Source organism: Entelurus aequoreus, linkage group LG16 (assembly GCF_033978785.1).
Source record: "Entelurus aequoreus isolate RoL-2023_Sb linkage group LG16, RoL_Eaeq_v1.1, whole genome shotgun sequence".
Taxonomy (NCBI): domain Eukaryota; kingdom Metazoa; phylum Chordata; class Actinopteri; order Syngnathiformes; family Syngnathidae; genus Entelurus; species Entelurus aequoreus.
In genome coordinates, this window is record NC_084746.1 from 1,751,425 (window position 1) to 1,778,581 (window position 27,157).

Genomic DNA, 27,157 nt, shown 5'->3' on the forward strand with positions numbered 1-27,157 from the left:
TTTTTTTTTTTTTTTAATTATTTTTTTATTTTTTTATTTTTTTTATTTTTATTTTTATTTTTTATTTTTTTTTTTTAACCAAGTTTTATTTTCAAAAATAAACTGCAAGAACTAAAAAAAAAATAGACGTATAATATACTTTTTTGGCAGAATAAACATTACATATTGTCCTGCATTCGTATTTGAGTGTTGATATTTGTTTACCTTCTTCCATTTTATTTTGACAAAGTTGTAGAAAGTTTTTTTTTTATTGTTAAATGCAAATTTTTATTATTATAAACATTTTTTTTTAAACTTTTATAAACCTCTATTCCTAAATTGCAACATTTACAAAAAGGTCAGAATAATGACGTCAAACAAAGCAACTGCCCCAAGAGGGACAATAGGCTCTCAGTCAGGGTGCAGTACCTACTCTCGCCACACGAGGCCAGTCGTGCGCCTCCATCGCTCATTGGCTGGCTCTCCTCACACCAGCCAATCAGACGCCATCTGCCGCCGACTTTCACTTCCGGGTGGCCTAAATGGCAAACTCCATTTAATGTCGGGAGATATTGTGTGGTTTTGTGAGTGAAACTAACGCTTTGTGTGCTTTAAAGAGGACGAAGGGATGAACAGAATATTCGGACGAGGCAAACCAAAAGCACCACCGCCGAACTTGTCGGACTGTATCGGCAATGTGAGTATTGGCAACGCTGGGGTGTATTGTTGTGGTTGTCTGCTACACTGTGCCGTTAAGTCAGCTCTCTGGCTGCCAATATAGAAGTGTATTGTTGTGGTTGTCTGCTACACTGTGCCGTTAGTCAGCTCTCTGGCTGCCAATATAGAAGTGTATTGTTGTGGTTGTCTGCTACACTGTGCCGTTAAGTCAGCTCTCTGGCTGCCAATATAGAAGTGTATTGTTGTGGTTGTCTGCTACACTGTGCCGTTAGTCAGCTCTCTGGCTGCCAATATAGAAGTGTATTGTTGTGGTTGTCTGCTACACTGTGCCGTTAGTCAGCTCTCTCGCTGCCAATATAGAAGTGTATTGTTGTGGTTGTCTGCTACACTGTGCCGTTAGTCAGCTCTCTAGCTGCCAATATAGAAGTGTATTGTTGTGGTTGTCTGCTACACTGTGCCGTTAGTCAGCTCTCTAGCTGCCAATATAGAAGTGTATTGTTGTGGTTGTCTGCTACACTGTGCCGTTAGTCAGCTCTCTAGCTGCCAATATAGAAGTGTATTGTTGTGGTTGTCTGCTACACTGTGTCGTTAGTCAGCTCTCTGGCTGCCAATATAGAAGTGTATTGTTGTGGTTGTCTGCTACACTGTGCCGTTAGTCAGCTCTCTCGCTGCCAATATAGAAGTGTATTGTTGTGGTTGTCTGCTACACTGTGCCGTTAGTCAGCTCTCTAGCTGCCAATATAGAAGTGTATTGTTGTGGTTGTCTGCTACACTGTTTCGTTAGTCAGCTCTCTGGCTGCCAATATAGAAGTGTATTGTTGTGGTTGTCTGCTACACTGTGCCGTTAGTCAGCTCTCTAGCTGCCAATATAGAAGTGTATTGTTGTGGTTGTCTGCTACACTGTGCCGTTAGTCAGCTCTCTAGCTGCCAATATAGAAGTGTATTGTTGTGGTTGTCTGCTACACTGTGCCGTTAGTCAGCTCTCTGGCTGCCAATATAGAAGTGTATTGTTGTGGTTGTCTGCTACACTGTGCCGTTAGTCAGCTCTCTGGCTGCCAATATAGAAGTTTATTGTTGTGGTTGTCTGCTACACTGTGCCGTTTGTCAGCTCTCTGGCTGCCAATATAGAAGTGTATTGTTGTGGTTGTCTGCTACACTGTGCCGTTAGTCAGCTCTCTAGCTGCCAATATAGAAGTGTATTGTTGTGGTTGTCTGCTACACTGTGCCGTTAGTCAGCTCTCTAGCTGCCAATATAGAAGTGTGTTGTTGTGGTTGTCTGCTACACTGTGCCGTTAGTCAGCTCTCTGGCTGCCAATATAGAAGTGTGTTGTTGTGGTTGTCTGCTACACTGTGCCGTTAGTCAGCTCTCTGGCTGCCAATATAGAAGTGTATTGTTGTGGTTGTCTGCTACACTGTGCCGTTAGTCAGCTCTCTGGCTGCCAATATAGAAGTGTATTGTTGTGGTTGTCTGCTACACTGTGTCGTTAGTCAGCTCTCTAGCTGCCAATATAGAAGTGTATTGTTGTGGTTGTCTGCTACACTGTGCCGTTAGTCAGCTCTCTAGCTGCCAATATAGAAGTGTATTGTTGTGGTTGTCTGCTACACTGTGCCGTTAGTCAGCTCTCTAGCTGCCAATATAGAAGTGTATTGTTGTGGTTGTCTGCTACACTGTGCCGTTAGTCAGCTCTCTCGCTGCCAATATAGAAGTGTATTGTTGTGGTTGTCTGCTACACTGTGCCGTTAGTCAGCTCTCTAGCTGCCAATATAGAAGTGTATTGTTGTGGTTGTCTGCTACACTGTGTCGTTAGTCAGCTCTCTGGCTGCCAATATAGAAGTGTATTGTTGTGGTTGTCTGCTACACTGTGCCGTTAGTCAGCTCTCTAGCTGCCAATATAGAAGTGTATTGTTGTGGTTGTCTGCTACACTGTGCCGTTAGTCAGCTCTCTAGCTGCCAATATAGAAGTGTATTGTTGTGGTTGTCTGCTACACTGTGCCGTTAGTCAGCTCTCTGGCTGCCAATATAGAAGTGTATTGTTGTGGTTGTCTGCTACACTGTGCCGTTAGTCAGCTCTCTGGCTGCCAATATAGAAGTTTATTGTTGTGGTTGTCTGCTACACTGTGCCGTTTGTCAGCTCTCTGGCTGCCAATATAGAAGTGTATTGTTGTGGTTGTCTGCTACACTGTGCCGTTAGTCAGCTCTCTAGCTGCCAATATAGAAGTGTATTGTTGTGGTTGTCTGCTACACTGTGCCGTTAGTCAGCTCTCTAGCTGCCAATATAGAAGTGTGTTGTTGTGGTTGTCTGCTACACTGTGCCGTTAGTCAGCTCTCTGGCTGCCAATATAGAAGTGTGTTGTTGTGGTTGTCTGCTACACTGTGCCGTTAGTCAGCTCTCTGGCTGCCAATATAGAAGTGTATTGTTGTGGTTGTCTGCTACACTGTGCCGTTAGTCAGCTCTCTGGCTGCCAATATAGAAGTGTATTGTTGTGGTTGTCTGCTACACTGTGTCGTTAGTCAGCTCTCTAGCTGCCAATATAGAAGTGTATTGTTGTGGTTGTCTGCTACACTGTGCCGTTAGTCAGCTCTCTAGCTGCCAATATAGAAGATAGCCTTGTGACCAGTCTGCTTGTCTTGCGCTCCTATTTTGGTGGCTTTTTCTCTTTTTTTGGTATTTTCCTGTAGCAGTTTTATGTCTTCCTTTGAGCGATATTTCCCCGCATCTACTTTGTTTTAGCAATCAAGAATATTTCAGTTGTTTTTATCCTTCTTTGTGGGGACATTGTCGATTGTCATGTCATGTTCGGAGTTCGGATGTACATTGTGGACGCCGTCTTTGCTCCACAGTAAGTCTTTGCTGTCGTCCAGCATTCTGCTTTTGTATACTTTACAGCCAGTTCAGTTTTAGTTTGGTTCTGCATAGTCTTCCCTAAGCTTCAATGCCTTTTCATAGGGGCACTCACCTTTTGTTTATTTTTGGTTTAAGCATTAGACACCTTTTTACCTGCACACTGCCTCCCGCTGTTTCCCACATCTACAAAGCAATTAGCTACCTGCTGCCACCTACTGATATGGAAGAGTATTACACGGTTACTCTGCCGAGCTCTAGACAGCACAGACACTCAACTACAGCACAACATTTTCAGACTATAATTACTGCTTTGCAAAAAATATTTTTAACCCAAATAGGTGAAATTAGATCATCTCCCACGGCACACCAGACTGTATCTCACGGCCACGGCACAGTGGTTGAAAAACACTGATCTAGAACATATTATTTATTAATTCTGGTTTATTGAAACTACAGGGGCTAGTAAAGTTACAGACATTATTCATTATATTTAAGGCTAAAAGTAAAACAGTACCAGCAAATTTACAAAGCATAGAAGAAAAGGTAATTTCACACATCAGTATTCAAGGACAACTTTAAAACAAATGTGTATGTCAGTGGTGGGGGTTAAACTATGGAATTGTCTTTACAATGAGATAAAAGATTGTAGAAATATATTCCAATTGAAAAAAATATATAAAGACAGAACAATAAGATCATATGGACAGCCGTTTGTGTCTACATTTTGCTTTATATTTATTATTTGTCTGGTTTTGTATCATCCTGTGAGGTGTATATTACTTTTTTTGTTCGGTTTGTACTTCATGAAGTTTTGCACTTGGTTTTTTTTGTGTGTTTTTTGTTTGTTTTCATTATATTTGGATGTATTTGTTTGGTTTGTATGCTTGTGAATTTGGGCTGTCCATTAAGTTATACTACTTATTATGTTGAAGGGGGCAGGAAATATAAGATGTTCTTCATCCTGTTCCTTCTCAAGCAGAGGTGTGTAAATATGTGTTTAGTTGCTCAAGTTTAAATGTCTGTTGATCAAAAATGCACATCAATGAAGGAGATAAATGAAATGAAATGAAATTGGATACAATTGCTACGGTATGAAAAGGGGTAGGATTAAATAAGCTCTGCTTCTTCCTACTTCTTTTCGCACGTGCTGTAATGAAACAACTGGAAATGTGCGATGCATGACATTGTATCGTATGCATGTTCCAACTAAACTGAAACTGAACTGATTTGAACTCGTGTGTTCTATTGAGGTGGATGCAAGGTCAGATTCCATCGAGAAGAAGATTAGCAGACTCGATGCTGAACTTTTCAAGTACAAGGAACAGATGAAGAAGATGAGAGATGGACCCTCCAAGGTGGAACGCATTCTTTAAAAAAACCAAAAACAGAATGGATTTAAAACAAACCGCACTTATATCAACTGTCGTGATATATTTGTCTTTTGCAGAACATTGTGAAACAGAAGGCGATGAGAGTCCTGAAGCAGAAGAGGATGTGAGTTACACTACTAACTGAACAAGATGTTTGGTATTAAATGTGGTTAGCATCCTCATCACAGCTGTTTCTAATACCTTCTTCAAGCTCCCTTTTTACCGTAACAAAAGTCTCAGAGGAAGTGTGTTGTCCAAAATCCAACCTTGATGCTGGACCGTTCAAAAGTGCTAAGATAGAATTGCTTAGTTCTTGGCAGGACACCATGTTTGTATAAGAGCAATATTATGGAGACACACCTTGACTCTCCAATTATAATAATCTGTAGCTTTAATGCTAATGAGCTGTATTTGAGTGTGTGACTCCAAGAAGTAGTGCTTGTGTGCATTTGTCCAATGTAATATATCACATACAACACGTAATAGATGTCATTTATCAAATACAACAACGTAACAGATGTTATATATCACATACAACAGAAAATGTCATATATCACATACAACAACGTAATATATGTCCTGTATCACATACAACAACATAATAGATGTTATATATCGCCTACAACAACATATGTCATGTATTACATGCAGAGGTGGGTAGAGTAGCCAGAAATTGTATTCAAGTAAGAGTACTGTTACTTTAGAGATTTATTACTCAAGTAAAAGTAAGGAGTAGTCACCCAAATATTTACTTGAGTAAAAGTAAAAAGTATGTTGTGAAAAAACTACTCAAGTACTGAGTAACTGATGAGTAACCTGTTCGTTTAATGATGACGGCAACAAATAATGCACAAAAACATAAAAATAGCAATGAGCAAATTCAGAGCCAGGAATATCTCTTAAGCAACTAAAACAATAATATATATTAAATAATAATACATTAACATAAAAAAAATGAAGGCAAATTGAGCCACAATAACTTAACAGCACCATAGGCTCAGTAGGCAGAGATTACAAAGGAAAATAACAAGTTAGCCTTTACGCAAACCATAAACTGATAGGTGTGGGCTGCACCTGGGAACACACTGTGCACTTCTGATTGGTGTTTGTATGCATGCGTGAGTGTGTGTGTGTGTGTGTGTGTGTGTGTGTGTGTGTGTGTGTGTGTGTGTGTGTGTGTGTGTGTGTGTGTCCGTCTGTCTATGAGGCTGCAGTGCGTTAATAAATGTCCCCACACGATGTACATTTGACAGTGATTCATAGCAGGGAAGCTAACATCAGCCTACGGTGACAGCCAAAATATCTACTAACGTTACTTACCGCCATATGCTTCCTCAAATTTGACGTTGAGTTCATGTAAGCTTAAGCTTGTTAATCTTGTGACCGCCTGGCTCTGTTTGATTGGTGAAACGGAGCCAAACGTCACCAGTGACTGCATTTGATTGGTGAAACGGAGTCAAACGTCACCAGTGACTGCATTTGATTGGTGAAACGGAGTCAAACGTCACCAGTGACTGCATTTGATTGGTGAAACGCAGGCATGCGATAGATCCTACTTTGAAGGTCTGTCTGACAAAGCAAAACAAACAAAGCGTGCATTAACAGATGGATAAAAATCAGTAGCGAGTAGCGAGCTGAATGTAGATAAATGGAGCGGAGTAAAAGTAGTGTTTCTTCTCTATAAATATACTCAAGTAAAAGTATGTTGCATTAAAACTACTCTTAGAAGTACAATTTATCCCAAAAGTTACTCAAGTAGATGTAACGGAGTAAATGTAGCGCGTTACTACCCACCTCTGATTACATACAACGTCATAGATGTCATGTGTCACATACAACAACGTAAAATATGTTGTATATCACGTAGAACAAAATAATACATGTCATATATCACATACAACAATGGTCTTTGTTCTGGTATTTGGCAAAGATAAACGGCCAGTGCCAGAGGATCTCAAGAACTGCAAGGGTCGATATGGTAAGAGCGGGTCAGATAGATAAGAAGGCGCAAGGCTATTAAGACATTTAAAAACTAATAATAGAACTTTAAAACTGACCCTGAATATTTTTAAACAGGTACGAAGGCCAACGAGAACAGCTGGCTCAGCAGTCTTTCAATATGGAGCAGGCCAACTACACCATCCAGACGCTGAAGGACACCAAAACTACTGTAGGTTATGATTTTTCTCCTATGAACAAACTTGTCAGAAAAAGACAACAGTCTTCTCTGTCCAGGTGGATGCCATGAAGATTGGCGCCAAGGAGATGAAGAGGGCCTACAAAGATGTCAAACTGGACCAGATTGATGTACGTACAACTTTTTATTTTAGGATAAAACTATCGTTAAAGGGGAACTGCAATTTTTGGGGAATTTTGCCTATCGTTCACAATGCTTGGAGAGACATGAAGACAAAAGGTTTTTGGTTTTTTTGCATTCTAACCTATAAAAATCGCCTCGATGTAGGTGGCTAGCAATGCATTCTGCCTCTAAATCACTTTAAATATGCATATAAAAACCGGCAACAATACTTAAATTACGTTCTGTAAGTTGGAGCGACATTGTTTTTGTAAGCGCGAACCCCGAGGAACAGTTTTGCTAGCGTAGGAACACATCGCCATGCTACGGCATTAGCCGTAAGCCAGCTATCTGCGGCAAGAGGTAAGCTAGCAACTGCGTCAACAACTGAATTGTTTTTGAGTTTCTAGTGCACTACACAATGCGATAGGACACCAATCCGTACTAACTGAAAAACATGAATAATAGGGATGTCTGATAATATCGGATTGCCGATATTATCGGATGATAAATGCTTTAAAATGTAATATCGGAAATTATCGGTATCAGTTTCAAAATTATCGGTATCTGTTTCAAAAAGTAAAATGTATGACTTTTTAAAAGGTCGCTGTGTACACGGACGTAGGGAGAAGTACAGAGCGCCAATAAACCTTAAAGGCACTGCCTTCGCGTGCCGGCCCAGTCACATAATATCTACGGAATTTCACACACACAAGTGAATGCAAGGCATAATTGGTCACACTGAGGGTGGCCGTATAAACAAGTTTAACACTGTTACAAATATGCGCCACACTGTGAACCCACACCAAACAAGAATGGCAAACACATTTCGGGAGAACATCCGTACTGTACCACAACATAAACACAACAGAACAAATACCCAGAACCCCTTGCAGCACCAACGCTTCCGGGACACTACAATATACACCCCCCGCTACCCCCTACCCCAAAACCCCGCCCCCCTCAACCTCCTCATGTCCCAAATTCCAAGCTGCTGTTTTGAGGCATGTTAAAAAAAAGAATGCACTTTGTGACTTCAATAATAAATATGGCAGTGCCATGTTGGCATTTTTTTCCATAACTTGAGTTGATTTATTTTGGAAAACCTTGTTACATTGTTTAATGCATCCAGCGGGGCATCACAACAAAATTATGCATAATAATGTGTTAATTCCACCACTGTATATATCGGTATCGGTTTATATCGGATTCGGTAATTAAGAGTTGGACAATATCGGAATATCGGATATCGGCAAAAAAGCCATTATCGGACATCTCTAATGAATAGTCAGTCATATTACAGTGTCTGTAAAGTATTAGCCCACATTTCATGTTTTTTGTATGTACTGTACTTTAGTTGTACTAACATGCATGATGTGCTGCATGTATAATGATCAATTTTATAGTGACTTACTCGATGGGCAGTTGTCTGTTTGGTCAAGCTGACCAGGGACGTGTCCAGTTGATTTGGGTAAGCATACCATTAATAGCTTGGCTCCAAGTTCCACATAAACAGCGTCAGGACACGCCAACCTCACTCTCTCAGTTTCTGTCTGTTCCAGCGTTTCAGCCTCTTTTTGCTGGTCTCTGTAAGCAGCAGTCCATCCTCTTTATATTCAGGTTTAGAAAGATACGGTTGTAAATCCTCATTTGTCCAAAAATAGTCTTTCTTCGTTGTCTGTTACCAAGTCGGCCATTAACAGAACACACTCGCGTTTGATTTCGGAAATAGGAACACACATTTGTTGCCGGAAGTGCACTGCTATAAGAATTTCCGGTATTGCTTAAAATGACCAAAATACGGTAAATATTGAACATATTAGACTTAGACTTCCTTTTTATTGTCATTCAAATTTGAACTTTACAGTACAGATAAGAACGAAATTTCGTTGCATTAGCTCATGGCAGTGCAGGATAAACAAGCAATAAGGTGCGGGGATTAATAAAGTATTTCTGATTTCTGATATAAATAAATAGATTACTGTACAGATAAATATATTGCACTTTTGCATATGCATCCACATTTATGGATGTATGTTATATTGTCTTTATATTCATTACATATAACCCCAATTCTTCGGAGTTTGCACTGGCTCCCTGTTCATTTTAGAATTGATTTTAAATCCTTGCTGTTTGTTTTTAAAGCTTTACATGGACTGGCACCTCAGTATATCTCGGACCTCATCCAAATTTACACACCTGCGCGTGCTCTGAAGTCCGAGAGCCAGCTCCAGCTCGTGGTGCCCAGGACGAGACTTAAAACCAGGGGAGACAGGGCCTTCTCTGTGGTCGGCCCTAAACTCTGGAACACTCTGCCCCTCCATGTTCAAACTGCTCCCACAGTGGAGTGTTTTAAGTCTCGTCTTAAGACCCACTTTTATTCTTTGGCTTTTAACACTACGTGAGTTGTGTGGTCTTCTGTCCTCTGTTGTCCTGTGTGGTTAGGGTTAGGGTTATAAATTTTGATGTCTATTTTACTGTTTTAATTGGTTTTACCCTTTAAAATCTTTTTTAATCATATTTATTTTTTATATTGTCTCTGTATTGGTTTTCTATTCATTTATTCTTTGTTTTTATTCAGTCATTGGTGTAGCATAATATTGTTTTTAATATTATTTTTAATATCGTTTTTAATATTGTTTTTAACATGGCTGTGCAGCACTTTGGAAACATTCTTGTTGTGTAAATGTGCTATATAAATAAAGTGGATTGGATTGGATTACATACTGTTACGGACGTGTCTCTTACTACACTATACATATACTTGCAGTGTGCATATAAGATGTTGATGTGTGTGTGAATGTGTGTGTGAATGGGTGAATGTGGAAATAGTGTCAAAGTGCTTTGAGTACAGTGTTTCCCATAAACTGCCAAGATACCTGTGGCGGTGGGGGCGTGGCTATGGGCGTGGTCACCATGACATCATCGAGTAATTTGCATAATTTACTACAATGATATGATTTTCTCTAAAAAGGCTCAAAAAATGTATACTTACTAATTAATAATAACAGTTTTGTTTTAAACGTCCATCCATTTTACAATATAATTACAACACTTTATGTACATATTTATATACAGATTTGAACAATAAGTTATTCACTAAAATATATTTATTAATTGTGGTTCTTTCAAAAAATATATCTTATAAAAATATAAAAGCTAAAATGTCTCTTAAAGCTCTGCCCCTTTAATTAGTGCATACTAAATAATTTAACTTTAGCCTACTACTACAACCATATTATTTACCAGCAACATAAAGTGAAACAGAGGCAGGGGTGTCCTGCCACAGTCAGTAACAAATAAACAGAAAACAGTAGTGGTGGTAGATAGACACAGAGCTTCATCAAACATCTGATCCACTGAACAAAGAGCTCCAAAAATCTTGATCCTACACTTCTCTTTTGTAAAGTAAATGTGAACAGCCTATATGGGCATCTACATCAACTATATGATTTGCCTGAGAAGCTGGACAGGACAAAAAAAAAAGCTGAAAAATCTATTTGTGGCGGCCTTAATTCTTTCGTGGCGGGCCGCCACAAATAAATGAATGTGTGTGAAACACTGGAGTACCTTGAAGATAGAAAAGCGCTATACAAGTATAACCCATTTACAATAACACCAGAATTTCCCCCAGGTGGATTAATAAAGTATTTCTGATTCTGATTATTTTATGACTTGTTTCAGAAATAGTCTGTTTTTTTTATGAATGATTTTGTCCTTCCAGGACCTGCAGGATCAGTTGGAGGACATGATGGAAGATGCCAGCGAGGTCCAAGAGGCTCTGAGTCGCAGCTACGGCACTCCAGACATCGACGAGGACGATCTAGAAGCAGGTATCCCTTTGAACCACGTCTTCTGTCACTCACTCACTCCATTTATCATCCAGCAGCATTGCATGGAAGCACAAATATGCTAAAAATATGAAATGTTTCATTTAAAAACTTCCAAACTGAATATTGTTAGTCGGTGCAGTCATGTATTATTGAATTAATGCGCCTGCTCCTATCTTAACTAATAATGATAACAATGATAGAAAAACAAACCCGAAATACCATTCAAATGACTAATACCATAATGTTGTGGTTATTGCTATTCAGTGTGGTGACGATACCAATATTTTGGTACCGGTACCAAAATTATTTCGATACTTTTCTAAATAAAGGGCACCACAAAAAATGTCATTATTGGCTTTATTTTAACAACAAATCTTAGGGTACATGAAACATATGTTTATTATTGCAACTTTGTCCTTAAATAAAATAGTGAACATACTAGACAACTTGTCTTTTAGTAGTAAGTAAACAAACAAAGACTCCTAATTAGTCTGCTGATGTATGCAGTAACATATTGTGTCATTTATACACCTATTATTTTGTACACATTATTAAGGACAAGTGGTAGAAAATGGATTATTAATCTACTTGTTAATTTACTGTTAATATCTGCTTACTTTCTCTTTTAACATGTTCTATCTACACTTCTGTTCAAATGTAATAATCACTTGTTCTTCTCTTCTTTGATACTTGACATTAGTTTTGGATGATACCACACATTTAGGTATGGATCTGATACCAAGTAGTTACAGGATCATACATTGGTCACATTCAAAGTCCTCATGTGTCCAGGGACATATTTCCTGACTTTATAAACATAATATACATTTAAAAAAAACAAAATAAAATGTTGTGATGCCAAAACATATTGCTGTAATCATAGTAGTATCGACTCGATACGCTCCTGTACTTGGTATCATTACAGTGGATGTCAGGTGTAGATCCACCAATGGTGTTTGTTTACATTGTGACAGTGGTGAGCTACGGTGTGTAGTGAAGCATGTGTAGCTATTCCTCGTCCTGCAGTGATAATGATACTTGTAAGAAACTTACTTTATTTGTCACCATGGAGGTGAGGATTAGTGATTTAGAAGTAGCTAAAACACTGTGGATGGATGTTAGCTGCTAGCTAGCTATCCATGTCTTAAAGCACCTCTTCCTGGGGGTGTTTCAGTGTTATAACTTCACCTTTATCTTGACTTTTTACACCAAAATACATGCATTCTCCCTTTTCTGTCTACACACTGTGTCTGCTTGTAAGTACTCTGTGTGTGTGCGCTGCCCAACATGCTCGTCTGTTCGTAAAACCAACAATGAGACGACGTGACGACGACGGGGGCACGGGGGAATGGTACTTTTTAGAGGCGGTATAGTACCGAATATGATTCATTAGTATCACGGTACTATACTAATACCGGTATACCGTACAACCCTATTGCTATTATAATACCTAATATATTCCTATGTTTTGTTACATACAAGTTCTTTTTTTCACAATCACTGCTCTGTATTCAATATAAAATATATTTGCCAAAACAACAGTGTCATCTGCTCCTGCTAAATGAGCGGTGTAGTAAAGTGCAGTAACGTATACTAAGTAGTGAATGGCAGTCAAGTGCATTTTTGTTATTTGTGTGTTCCAGAGCTGGATGCCCTGGGTGACGAGCTCCTGCTGGATGAGGACAGTTCTTACCTGGACGAGGCCTCAACTGCTCCCTCCATCCCCGAGGGCATGCCTGGGGAAAGCAAGACAAACAAAGTAACTACCAAACGTCTTGTGTCTTCATCTTTTTTGTATACAGAGTGTACGCGGTAGAGATGCGCGGATAGGCAATTATATCATCCGCAACCGCATCACAAAAGTCGTCATCCACCCGCAATCCACCCGAACTAACATTTTATCAAAACCACAACCGCCCGCCACCCACCCGTTGTTATACATCTAATATAGACGATACAAGGCATTCCTGTTAAAGAAATGAGACTGATCCAATGCAGCAGAGACATTCAATGCGTCTCTTGGCCACGCATTAGAGTATACTTGCCAACCCTCCCGGTTTTACCGGGAGACTCCCGGTATTCAGCCGGAGCTGGAGGCCACGCCCCCTCCAGCTCAATGCGGACCTGAGTGGGGACAGCGGCGACAGTCTGTTTTCACGTCCGCTGTAGAATGATCGAGGGCGAGTTCTTGGTTTCTTATGTGGGTTTATTGTTAGGCAGTTTCATTAACGTCCTCCCAGCGCGGTAACAACACTCAACAACAGCAGTCACGTTTTCGTCTACCGTAAAGCAGTTCTTCTGCCGTAAACTGCAATGTTGTGACACTCTTAAACAGGACAATACTGCCATCTACTGGAAAGCCTTCAGAACACTGAAATTCAAGTATTTCCTTTTATTTATATGTATAATAAAAAAAATATATATATATATAGGAAATACTTGAGTTGGTGAATTCTACCTTAAATATATTCCCCTCTTAACCACGCCCCCAACCACGACCCCGGCAGGCAGAGACTGTCACAGCATTGCTGTTTACGGCAGACGACCTGCTTTACGGTAGGACAAAAACGTGACTGTTGTTGTTGTGTGATGTTGCCGCACTGGGTAGACGTTCATGAAAACTGCCTACAATAAACCCACCTAAAGAAACAAAGAACTCGCCCTCGATCATTCACATGGGTAACAACATTTAACTATGGTTTTTTTTTTTCTGAATTGGTTCAACCGCCACCCGCCCGAATCTATTTAAAATCTGTTTTTTTTGTCATAAAACCGCCCGACCCGCGGTTTACCCGCGGACTCCGCGGGTGTACCCGCTAACCGCGCATCTCTAGTACGCGGGGTCTTAAAAAAGTCCGTAAAAGTCTTGAATCAACAATTTTTTAAATTAAGGCCTTAAAATCTCTAAAAAGCCGGTGGAGAGAAACATATAAAGTGTTTAGGACCAGGATGTGCTGCCATCGAGGAGGTAAGCGTTCGTAAACGTGGCGGTGAAAGTGAATGGAATAATAATGTAAAAGTCAAAAAACCGGGATAAGTCTGTGTCAAAAGATGCTGAAACACCACAACTATTTGCACAATCATACAAGGATCACCTTAACCCTCCTAAGGAGTGTTATGTGGGTACATTGGTGCCAATTGCCAAAGTAGATCAATATGAGATGTTTACCAGTGAAATCATACTATTACATACAGTAAGCACACACTCATTTCTCTGTGGTAGTAGTGTATTCACAGTGTATTCAGTTTATTCACAGTGTATTCACAGTGTATTCACAGTGTATTCACAGTGTATTCACAGTGTATTCACAGTGTATTCAGTTTATTCACAGTGTATTCACAGTTTATTCACAGTGTATTCACAGTGTATTCACAGTTTATTCACAGTGTATTCACAGTTTATTCACAGTGTATTCACAGTGTATTCAGTGTATTCACGGTGTATTCACAGTGTATTCACAGTGTATTCACAGTGTATTCACAGCAGAGAAACTACCGTATTTTTCGGACTATAAGTCGCTCCGGAGTATAAGTCGCACCGGCCGAAAATGCATAATAAAGAAGGAAAAAAACATATATACACTACCGTTCAAAAGTTTGGGGTCACCCAAACAATTTAGTGGAATAGCCTTCATTTCTAAGAACAAGAATAGACTGTGGAGTTCCAGATGAAAGTTCTCTTTTTCTGGCCATTTTGAGGGTTTAATTGACCCCACAAATGTGATGCTCCAGAAACTCAATCTGCTCAAAGGAAGGTCAGTTTTGTAGCTTCTGTAACGAGCTAAAGTGTTTTCAGATGTGTGAACATGATTGCACAAGGGTTTTCTAATCATCAATTAGCCTTCTGAGCCAATGAGCAAACACATTGTACCATTAGAACACTGGAGTGATAGTTGCTGGAAATGGGCCTCTATACACCTATGTAGATATTGCACCAAAAACCAGACATTTGCAGCTAGAAGAGTCATTTACCACATTAGCAATGTATAGAGTGTATTTCTTTCAAGTTAAGACTAGTTTAAAGTTATCTTCATTGAAAAGTACAGTGCTTTTCCTTCAAAAATAAGGACATTTACATGTGACCCCAAACTTTTGAGCGGTAGTGTAAGTCGCACTGGAGTATAAGTTGCATTTTTGGGGGAAATGTATTTGATAAAAGCCAACACCAAAATAGACATTTGAAAGGCAATTTAAAATGTCTAAAGAATAGTGAACAACAGGCTGAATAAGTGTACGTTATATGACGCATAAATAACCAACTGGTATGTTAACGTAACATATTATGGTAAGAGTCACTGAAATAACTATAACATATAGAACATGCTATACGTTTACCAAACAATCTGTCACTCCTAATCGCTAAATCCCATGAAATCTTATACGTCTAGTCTCTTACGTGAATGAGATCAATAATATTATAATGTGTTAATCAATCATAAGTCGCTCCTGAGTATAAGTCGCACCCCCGGCCAAAATATGAAAAAAAACTGTGACTTACAGTCCGAAAAATACGGTACATGGTTTTCCTGAAATTCCAGGAATTCCGAAATTCCCATTCTCAATTCAAACTGTGACTAGGTCAACATTTTTTCAATTCTAACATCAAGCCACTCATATCGTCTAGGACAATTGTGCTTGTATCAGTATTTTCAAAACGTTCCGGTTTTCCCGAAATTTCCATGGAATTCCCATTCAGAAGAATGGGAAAATATCTCACAATTTTCGCATTTTTTAAACCCGATTCCAACATTCCATCCATCCACCCACACTGCTCTTCCCATACATCAAACGCAAAACATGTTTTTCCTTTCCCATAATTTACAGTTTTCCCGTTTCCGGTCATTTTCTCCCCATTGACAATAAAAGGGAAATATGCTGTATAGTCGACTGCATTTCCCACATTTCTCCTACGATTTGAACCTTTCACCATCAACACACTCCACTCACCCTGGACATTCAAGCCAGTTCGGTTCCGAAAATACCCTGATTACCCAGGTTTACCAGGAATTTCCTCCCATTAAAAAAATAATGGGCAATATACAAACCTCCACATCCCACATTTCTTAACCGATTTTGAACCGTTCCAACATCCACACCCTCCACTCACCCTGGACATTCAAGTCAAAATGTATCCCAAATTTTCCCTGATTGCCAGGAAATCCTGCTTTCAAATACCACTGTTTATTGCACTTTTCTCTTTTAACTTCTCCCCAAGTTTCCGTCCGATTGGAACCGTTCAAGTATTGAAACGTTCGACTCGGCTGAGAATCGATGGCAAGCATATTTTTTTCTCCCAAAATGTTGATGATTACCAGGAATTCCAGGCTTTCCGGGACATTTTCACGCCATTTTTTACCTAATTCGAACCGTTCCACCATCTCCATACTCTCCTCATCCTGGACATTGAAGCCAAAAACATGTTTCCATTTCCCCAAATTTCCGTTTTTCCCGGAATTACCAGGAATTTCACCCCATTGAAAAGTTAAGTCCCAACGATTGTCACAAACACATGAATGGGTAAAATACAAACTTCTGCATGTCTCATATTTCTCAAGGGTTCCAAAGTCAAAAAGCTATTTGCTCTTGTTAGTCAACTGCTTGCATGCCTCTAATATTAGCATGCTAATGATTTTTGCCATCAATTTGAGTTAATTTCAGACATTTTCACCTAAAAATCATGGAAATTGCTCCTCTGTGTCGTCTTAGAAGTATGCTAGCTGTTCCCGGTTAGCATTTTTATACTAGCATGGTAATGTTTTTAGCTAGCATTTTAGCTAATTTTGTACTTTATCACCTTATAATCATGTATTTCTTTACTTGGCGCCATCTTAGAAGTATGCTAGGGTTTTCCCTTTAGCATGTTAATGTTAATATAACCTTATTTGCTCGCATTTTAGCTGTTTTTGTAGTTTTTTAACCTAATAATCATGGACTCTCTTACTTGGCGCCATCTTAAAAAGTATTTTAGCTGTTCCTCTGTAACCATGCTAATGTTAGCATGCTAACGTTTATGCTAGTTTTTAATACTTTTTAACGTAATCACGGATTCCGTAACTTTCTGCCAACTTAGAAGTATGTTAACTCTTCCAACCATACCAACATTTAGCATTTGAAGATTTATACTACACTTCAGTACAGCTTCAGCTCTCAAACCACTTTTAACCTATAAACTATTTAAACATTTAAACCATTTCTACATTCATTATACATTGAAATAATATTTCAAGTCAGCGTCAGCTCTTTAACATTCAAACCATTTCACCATTCAAACTATTCTTACAGTCATTCTACATTCCATCAGCATTTCATTGCATTTTCTAGTATTTCTATTATTTATTCCAATCATTTCAGGTCAGCTTCAATTGCTTAATCTTTTTTTACAAGTGTGTACAGCAAGTGACATTAAAAGCTATAAAGGTCTGTGTAATGTTTACAGTCAGTTTATGGTTGGCAAGGACGATTTGAGAATGTCCCCTTTTCATTTTTAATGAAAAAATAGTCCTTGTTTATTAGCGATATGTTTTCAAGAAAGTCACAAAAACAGGTAAACATGTATTCATACATACCAGATACAGAATGAGCTGAGCAAATGTGAATGTTATCCACATTATTCACAATCTGCTTGAGGCTTGCAAGCCATAATCGCCTTCTTTCTTTTTAGAGAACGGCTCTGTACTCTCTTGTTTTTCACGACCCACAAAAACACTGCAAAAGTTAACCATTCAGTTTTTAATCAGAAATGCTAACTGTCCCTTCTACAGACAAAATATTAGATTTTAGATCTAGATTTATTAGACCCCGTTGGGGAAATTCATTTTCTCTGCCGTACATTTAAACAATAGACATTACACATCACGAACAAAAATAACAAAAAGACATCATACATGACCAAAACATTTACATATTGTTGTGCTTTCCTCTACCATTGCTGATGTTTTGGTTGTTGTTACATGAAAACAATTGACATGAAGCACACTGCAAAACAGTTCTATGGCAACTCTGAAAAGTGGTTGTTTTGATGTTTTCCTCATTTGTTTTCAATCAGTTTACAATAGAGAAGCTTCTGGTGTATTTAGTAATAACCAATAACCGTTTTGTTTTCCATTGTGAAAGAGCAGTGAATTAATGAAGAGAATTATATTTATATAGCGCTTTTTCTCTAGTGACTCAAAGCGCTTTTACGTAGTGAAACCCAATATCTAAGTTACATTTAAACCAGTGTGGGTGGCACTGGGAGCAGGTGGGTAAAGTGTCTTGCCCAAGGACACAACGGCAGAAGCGGGGATCGAACCTGGAACCCTCAAGTTGCTGACACGGCCACTCTACCAACCGAGCCATACCGCCCCAATTAATTCATGTATATACAATTCACTCAGGCCCTCTTGTTGTTTTTTTTGTCCTCATTGATGTAAAATGGTCCTAAATTATTTTTAATATTGTCTTAAAAGGTCTTAAAGTTGACCTGTTGAAACATGGAGAGACCCTGGTATAGAAAGAAGGTGGAAGATGTAACATTTTCTCTGTCATTGCAGGATGGCGTCCTGGTGGATGAGTTTGGCCTACCACAGATTCCCGCGACATAAAAAATGCTACACTTTGAAAACACTTGGGTTTTTTTTAACATTGATATTACATTTAAAAACTGTTTGACCACAATAATTAAACTGGACTAGCATGTAGTCTTAACATACTTAATATTTTATTGTTTGTACTGGTAAGTATTAGTTTACTTTAACTTCATTTAAGTTTAGTTCAGTATTTAGTTTTTTGACTATTAGTGTGTATGATGACTTTTGAACTGTCTGCAGATGAATGGAAACATACCAATGACTGAAGTAAATCTGGATTTATTGATTGCTATAGTTGACGATCATTCTGTGTCATTTCTCTCAGTTTTTTAAACCAGCAAGCTTGAAGGAGTTTGAGTCCTTGTCAGGTTCAAACACCGAACTATCTATTAAACAAGACAAGAAGCAAGGAATCAAGCAGAGACAGAGTTGAATTTTGCTCATGAGGAGAGACGTATTGGGCTGCACACTCAGTTACAGTCTCCCACTACGCTCTAAGGTACAGTCCCACGTGCTCCTCTATGTATTCAGGAGTTCCCTATTTAACATCACTGAGGCTGCTTCTGAAGGGAGGGGTAATGCAAGCAGCCCCCAGTAGACACAATACATGATTATTCAGAATGGAAATGTGCTGACACTCGTGATTTCGCCCTGTCTCTGCTTTGTCTGCGTTGAGGTACTCGATGTCCGTCCTTGGCTGTCAGCAGGCAGGGTCTGGAAACAAACTGCTGATGCGAGTTAACTCGCAATGGAAGATTACAAGTTGTGTGCCTTTGCACGGATAGAAAAGTACAACTTCAGCACAATTGATAATAACTGTAGCAACGGCCCTTAAGCATAAGAGTTGTGTGATAACTTATACATGATTATTCTAACAGTCCTAAAAGCAGGGTACATTTCACTGAAGCTTATTCAGCAATATGTTGTAACAGAGTAGTAATTACTAAATATTTGTAATAAGAGCTCCTATTGGCGTAAAATATATCCATATTAATCTTAGGATTTATTTGACCTTGCATGCAGCTCTTTATGAATATACTGCATGTATTTTTACTGACACTTTATAAAAATGTCACTATTCTTGAGGGCTTCCTCACTTGTTTTTTTTTTTTTCATTTTCTATTAACAAAATCAAAAACATATTAGTCCTTAAACTATGCACTGCAAAAAAAAGGAAATTTGCATGTTTTATTACACATACAACAACATACAGCCTACAAAAACCAAAAGCAGTGAAGTTGTCACGTTGTGTAAATGGTAAATAAAACCAGAATACAATGATTTGCAAATCCTTTTCAACTTATATTTAATTGAATAGACTGCAAAGACAAGATATTTCATGTTCACCTGAGAAACGTTATTTTTTGGAAATATTAGCTCATTTGGAATTTGATGCCTGCAACATATTTAAAAAAAAAGCTGGCACAGGTGGCAAAAAAGAGTGAGAAAGTTGAGGAATGCTCATCAAACACTTATTTGGAACATCCCACTGGTGAACAGGCTAATTGGGAACAGGTGGGTGCCATGATTGTGTATAAAAGCAACTTCCATGAAATGCTCAGTCATTCACAAACAAGGATGGGGCGAGGGTCACCACTTTGTCAACAAATGTATGAGCAAATTGTTTAAGAAAAACATTTCTCAACCAGCTATTGCAAGGAATTTAGGGATTTCGCCATCTACGCTCTGTAATATTATCAAAAGGTTCAGAGAATCTGGAGAAATCACTGCACGTAAGCCATGATATCACAGACCTTCAATCCCTCGGGCGGTACTGCATCAAAAAGCGACATCAGCGTGTAAAGGATATCACCACATGGGCTCAGGAACACTTCAGAGAACCACTGTCAGTAACTAAAGCCATTTATCAACAACACCCAGAAACGCAGCAGAAATCTAATTAGTTACTATGGTAATATAATTCACAGCAGCTCAGACGAGTGTTTCCAGAGACTGAAATGTGGGTGTCAGGGACAGACGCAGAGGGAGATTTTTACAACAAAGTTCTAAAGGTTAGTGATATATCAGATAGTAAGTGTTTTTTTTAATCGTTTTTTCGCGTTCATATTTCGCTGTGTTTGTTTCGCTTGATTGTAAAATATGTCAATCGACGTTCATATGTTGTCAATATTCAGTGTTTTATCATTCATAGTTAATATTGTAAATCCCACATTCTTTATTTTCATGTACATTCTGGCTCATTCAGTAAAAAAAAATTAAATTCCATTCTGTTTTTTAAGGCGGTCTGTCATAACATTTTTAGCATTCAATCAGACATTATTGTGAGGTTTTGTATTAGTGTTCCTAAAAATAGATATACCGGCCCTCAGACACATTTGTTTCTCTAAATTTGGCCCCCTGAGTCAAAATAATTGCCCGGGCCTGGTTTAAAGTCATATCCAACAATTGCTTCAACGACTTTTTACTGTCAACTGAGTTTCGTTTTTTAATGATGTCTGCTGGTGGTGTGCCTCCGCGATTTTGTCAACGCAAAAAATGTGCCTTGGCTTAAAAAAAATTGAAAAACACCGGTCTTGATAAAGTAATATAAAGAGTAGGGGTCCATATCGGGCCACAGTCCATATCAGAAGGTGGCGGTAATGCACACTACAAGGCTGCCTACCAACCGCCATTAAACCACAGAAGAAGAAGAAGAACGTAATAATAGACATGGAGCATGGAGCGCTACTGCCTACTGGCGCTGACTAGACGCGGGGCCGCCATCTTGGAGTGGTGATCCGCTCCACTCAGTGCAATTCATTTGGCAGGAGCAATGAACTGTCAGCGCATTTAATTCATTTTACCTCACTGAATACCACTGATTTTCACGCGGGTTTTTTTTGTCGTACGTGTAGCTATGATAAAGGACACACATTTCATTATTCATAGTTTGCTTAACAGTAATAGAATATTTGTATATGCTATAAGTGACCAGACGTCCGAGATCAAAACTGGGAATATAATCCCAGATAAGGGGAAAAAAACGCTCAGCTATTTTTAAATTGAAGAAACAATATGATTAGGTTATATATACATGCTACATAAACAATGTATTAATACATTAGATATCTATATATCTTATAGACTGCATCTCTGTTGCTGCAGCGGAAGAGTTTATTCTGTCTTGACACTTTGTATTGATATTTTGTATTACATTCTTCCCTTAAATGATCATGTTTACAGTGATTGTTTTAAATGTATTTTTTATGTATGTCGCTTTGGATAAAAGCCTCTGCCAAATACTTCAACATAAACATATATAAACACCTGAAAGTCTTTATATCAGCTAAAACCACCAATCTGTTTCACTGGATTCAGAATAAAACCAAATTCTGTTTTACCCAACAATGTTAGTATTTGAATATTGTTACTTGAAGACTTATTCCTGGTTACAATTATACTGTTAAGAAAGTATTGTCTTATACTTTGCCTAAAATGAGAATACATCATAATCAGTGGCGGCTGGCGAATTTTTTTTTAGATGTCACAATCATTCATTTCAACTTTATGTTATTCAAGTATGCCATCTTTAAATGTAATTAATTTAATTGACAAGCAATCTTCTATTATGGTCATACTCTTGTTTGCTAGCGGCTACGATTTCAGTACTATTGAAGATCTTTGCTCCTTCTCAACTCTGTGGAATATTCTTTTCACAAAATACAACCAATAGTACGTTAATGTTAAATCTTACTTGTGAAAAGTAATCCCCCGATTCCTATTTTCAACAGTCCGCTCATTTGAGCAGGAAAACGCTGAACACCATCTTTGTTTTCTACCTGTCAACTGTCAGTTTAGCATCTTTATTTTCTACCTGTCAACTGTCAGTTTAACATCTTTGTTTTCTACCTGTCAACTGTCAGTTTAGCATCTTTGTTTTCTACCTGTCAACTGTCAGTTTAGCATCTTTGTTTTCTACCCGTCAACTGTCAGTTTAGCATCTTTGTTTTCTACCTGTCGACTGTCAGTTTAGCATCTTTGTTTTCTACCTGTCAACTGTCAGTTTAGCATCTTTATTTTCTACCTGTCAACTGTCAGTTTAACATCTTTGTTTTCTACCTGTCAACTGTCAGTTTAGCATCTTTGTTTTCTACCTGTCAACTGTCAGTTTAGCATCTTTGTTTTCTACCCGTCAACTGTCAGTTTAGCATCTTTGTTTTCTACCCGTCAACTGTCAGTTTAGCATCTTTGTTTTCTACCTGTCAACTGTCAGTCTTGCATCTTTGTTTTCTACCCGTCAACTGTCAGTTTAGCATCTTTGTTTTCTACCTGTCAACTGTCAGTTTAGCATCTTTGTTTTCTACCCGTCAACTGTCAGTTTAGCATCTTTGTTTTCTACCCGTCAACTGTCAGTTTAGCATCTTTGTTTTCTACCCGTCAACTGTCAGTTTAGCATCTTTGTTTTCTACCCGTCAACTGTCAGTTTAGCATCTTTGTTTTCTACCTGTCAACTGTCAGTTTAGCATCTTTGTTTTCTACCTGTCAACAGTCAGTTTAGCATCTTTGTTTTCTACCTGTCAACTGTCAGTTTAGCATCTTTGTTTTCTACCCGTCAACTGTCAGTTTAGCATCTTTGTTTTCTACCCGTCAACTGTCAGTTTAGCATCTTTGTTTTCTACCTGTCACCTGTCAGTTTAGCATCTTTGTTTTCTACCTGTCAACTGTCAGTTTAGCATCTTTGTTTTCTACCCGTCAACTGTCAGTTTAGCATCTTTGTTTTCTACCTGTCAACTGTCAGTTTAGCATCTTTGTTTTCTACCCGTCAACTGTCAGTTTAGCATCTTTGTTTTCTACCTGTCAACTGTCAGTTTAGCATCTTTGTTTTCTACCTGTCAATTGTCAGTTTAGCATCTTTGTTTTCTACCTGTCAACTGTCAGTTTAGCATCTTTGTTTTCTACCTGTCAACTGTCAGTTTAAAGCATCTTTGTTTTCTACCTGTCAACTGTCAGTTTAGCATCTTTGTTTTCTACCCGTCAACTGTCAGTTTAGCATCTTTGTTTTCTACCTGTCAACTGTCAGTCTTGCATCTTTGTTTTCTACCCGTCAACTTTCAGTTTAGCATCTTTGTTTTCTACCTGTCAACTGTCAGTTTAGCATCTTTGTTTTCTACCCGTCAACTGTCAGTTTAGCATCTTTGTTTTCTACCCGTCAACTGTCAGTTTAGCATCTTTGTTTTCTACCCGTCAACTGTCAGTTTAGCATCTTTGTTTTCTACCTGTCAAGTGTTAGCATCTTTGTTTTCTACCTGTCAACTGTCAGTTTAGCATCTTTGTTTTCTACCTGTCAACAGTCAGTTTAGCATCTTTGTTTTCTACCTGTCAACTGTCAGTTTAGCATCTTTGTTTTCTACCCCTCAACTGTCAGTTTAGCATCTTTGTTTTCTACCCGTCAACTGTCAGTTTAGCATCTTTGTTTTCTACCTGTCACCTGTCAGTTTAGCATCTTTGTTTTCTACCTGTCAACTGTCAGTTTAGCATCTTTGTTTTCTACCCGTCAACTGTCAGTTTAGCATCTTTGTTTTCTACCTGTCAACTGTCAGTTTAGCATCTTTGTTTTCTACCCGTCAACTGTCAGTTTAGCATCTTTGTTTTCTACCTGTCAACTGTCAGTTTAGCATCTTTGTTTTCTACCTGTCAATTGTCAGTTTAGCATCTTTGTTTTCTACCTGTCAACTGTCAGTTTAGCATCTTTGTTTTCTACCCGTCAACTGTCAGTTTAGCATCTTTGTTTTCTACCTGTCAACTGTCAGTTTAGCATCTTTGTTTTCTACCTGTCAACTGTCAGTTTAAAGCATCTTTGTTTTCTACCTGTCAACTGTCAGTTTAGCATCTTTGTTTTCTACCCGTCAACTGTCAGTTTAGCATCTTTGTTTTCTACCCGTCGACTGTCAGTTTAGCATCTTTGTTTTCTACCCGTCAACTGTCAGTTTAGCATCTTTGTTTTCTACCCGTCAACTGTCAGTTTAGCATCTTTGTTTTCTACCCGTCAACTGTCAGTTTAGCATCTTTGTTTTCTACCCGTCAACTGTCAGTTTAGCATCTTTGTTTTCTACCCGTCAACTGTCAGTTTAGCATCTTTGTTTTCTACCCGTCAACTGTCAGTTTAGCATCTTTGTTTTCTACCCGTCGACTGTCAGTTTAGCATCTTTGTTTTCTACCTGTCGACTGTCAGTTTAGCATCTTTGTTTTCTACCTGTCGACTGTCAGTTTAGCATCTTTGTTTTCTACCTGTCGACTGTCAGTTTAGCATCTTTGTTTTCTACCCGTCGACTGTCAGTTTAGCATCTTTGTTTTCTACCCGTCGACTGTCAGTTTAGCATCTTTGTTTTCTACCCGTCGACTGTCAGTTTAGCATCTTTGTTTTCTACCTGTCGACTGTCAGTTTAGCATCTTTGTTTTCTACCCGTCAAATGTCAGTTTAGCATCTTTGTTTTCTACCCGTCAACTGTCAGTTTAGCATCTTTGTTTTCTACCCGTCAACTGTCAGTTTAGCATCTTTGTTTTCTACCCGTCAACTGTCAGTTTAGCATCTTTGTTTTCTACCCGTCAACTGTCAGTTTAGCATCTTTGTTTTCTACCCGTCGACTGTCAGTTTAGCATCTTTGTTTTCTACCTGTCGACTGTCAGTTTAGCATCTTTGTTTTCTACCTGTCGACTGTCAGTTTAGCATCTTTGTTTTCTACCTGTCGACTGTCAGTTTAGCATCTTTGTTTTCTACCCGTCGACTGTCAGTTTAGCATCTTTGTTTTCTACCCGTCGACTGTCAGTTTAGCATCTTTGTTTTCTACCCGTCGACTGTCAGTTTAGCATCTTTGTTTTCTACCTGTCGACTGTCAGTTTAGCATCTTTGTTTTCTACCCGTCAACTGTCAGTTTAGCATCTTTGTTTTCTACCCGTCAACTGTCAGTTTAGCATCTTTGTTTTCTACCTGTCAACTGTCAGTTTAGCATCTTTGTTTTCTACCTGTCAACTGTCAATTTAGCATCTTTGTTTTCTACCTGTCAACGGTCAGTTTAGCATCTTTGTTTTCTACCTGTCAACTGTCAGTTTAGCATCTTTGTTTTCTACCTGTCAACTGTCAGTTTAGCATCTTTGTTTTCTACCTGTCAACTGTCAGTTTAGCATCTTTGTTTTCTACCCGTCAACTGTCAGTTTAGCATCTTTGTTTTCTACCTGTCAACTGTCAGTTTAGCATCTTTGTTTTCTACCCGTCAACTGTCAGTTTAGCATCTTTGTTTTCTACCCGTCAACTGTCAGTTTAGCATCTTTGTTTTCTACCCGTCAACTGTCAGTTTAGCATCTTTGTTTTCTACCTGTCAAGTGTTAGCATCTTTGTTTTCTACCTGTCAACTGTCAGTTTAGCATCTTTGTTTTCTACCTGTCAACAGTCAGTTTAGCATCTTTGTTTTCTACCTGTCAACTGTCAGTTTAGCATCTTTGTTTTCTACCCGTCAACTGTCAGTTTAGCATCTTTGTTTTCTACCCGTCAACTGTCAGTTTAGCATCTTTGTTTTCTACCTGTCACCTGTCAGTTTAGCATCTTTGTTTTCTACCTGTCAACTGTCAGTTTAGCATCTTTGTTTTCTACCCGTCAACTGTCAGTTTAGCATCTTTGTTTTCTACCCGTCAACTGTCAGTTTAGCATCTTTGTTTTCTACCTGTCAACTGTCAGTTTAGCATCTTTGTTTTCTACCTGTCAATTGTCAGTTTAGCATCTTTGTTTTCTACCTGTCAACTGTCAGTTTAGCATCTTTGTTTTCTACCCGTCAACTGTCAGTTTAGCATCTTTGTTTTCTACCTGTCAACTGTCAGTTTAAAGCATCTTTGTTTTCTACCTGTCAACTGTCAGTTTAGCATCTTTGTTTTCTACCCGTCAACTGTCAGTTTAGCATCTTTGTTTTCTACCCGTCGACTGTCAGTTTAGCATCTTTGTTTTCTACCCGTCGACTGTCAGTTTAGCATCTTTGTTTTCTACCCGTCAACTGTCAGTTTAGCATCTTTGTTTTCTACCCGTCAACTGTCAGTTTAGCATCTTTGTTTTCTACCTGTCAAGTGTTAGCATCTTTGTTTTCTACCTGTCAACTGTCAGTTTAGCATCTTTGTTTTCTACCTGTCAACAGTCAGTTTAGCATCTTTGTTTTCTACCTGTCAACTGTCAGTTTAGCATCTTTGTTTTCTACCCGTCAACTGTCAGTTTAGCATCTTTGTTTTCTACCCGTCAACTGTCAGTTTAGCATCTTTGTTTTCTACCTGTCACCTGTCAGTTTAGCATCTTTGTTTTCTACCTGTCAACTGTCAGTTTAGCATCTTTGTTTTCTACCCGTCAACTGTCAGTTTAGCATCTTTGTTTTCTACCCGTCAACTGTCAGTTTAGCATCTTTGTTTTCTACCTGTCAACTGTCAGTTTAGCATCTTTGTTTTCTACCTGTCAATTGTCAGTTTAGCATCTTTGTTTTCTACCTGTCAACTGTCAGTTTAGCATCTTTGTTTTCTACCCGTCAACTGTCAGTTTAGCATCTTTGTTTTCTACCTGTCAACTGTCAGTTTAAAGCATCTTTGTTTTCTACCTGTCAACTGTCAGTTTAGC

General features: G+C 38.6%; 1 protein-coding gene across 1 annotated transcript; it reads left to right on the forward strand.

Annotated features, from left to right (window-relative positions):
* The first annotated feature begins 484 nt into the window (after positions 1-484).
* On the forward strand, positions 485-18,864 carry chmp5a (charged multivesicular body protein 5a). The gene is made up of 8 exons (XM_062023409.1): positions 485-676; positions 4,754-4,858; positions 4,951-4,997; positions 6,950-7,043; positions 7,109-7,180; positions 10,894-11,002; positions 12,646-12,761; positions 18,535-18,864. The coding sequence occupies exons 1-8, from the start codon at positions 608-610 to the stop codon at positions 18,583-18,585; spliced, it is 663 nt and encodes a 220-aa protein (XP_061879393.1). The 5' UTR covers positions 485-607; the 3' UTR covers positions 18,586-18,864.
* Positions 18,865-27,157: the final 8,293 nt, after the last annotated feature.

What these genes read in the sequence shown, in the direction of transcription:
- chmp5a (XM_062023409.1), top strand. Translation starts at nt 608, where the DNA reads ATGAACAGAATATTCGGACGAGGCAAACCAAAAGCACCACCGCCGAAC. An exon ending in TGTCGGACTGTATCGGCAAT is followed by an intron (nt 677 to 4,753) that starts GTGAGTATTGGC and finishes TGTTCTATTGAG; the next exon opens with GTGGATGCAAGGTCAGATTC. An exon ending in TCAAACTGGACCAGATTGAT is followed by an intron (nt 7,181 to 10,893) that starts GTACGTACAACT and finishes TTGTCCTTCCAG; the next exon opens with GACCTGCAGGATCAGTTGGA.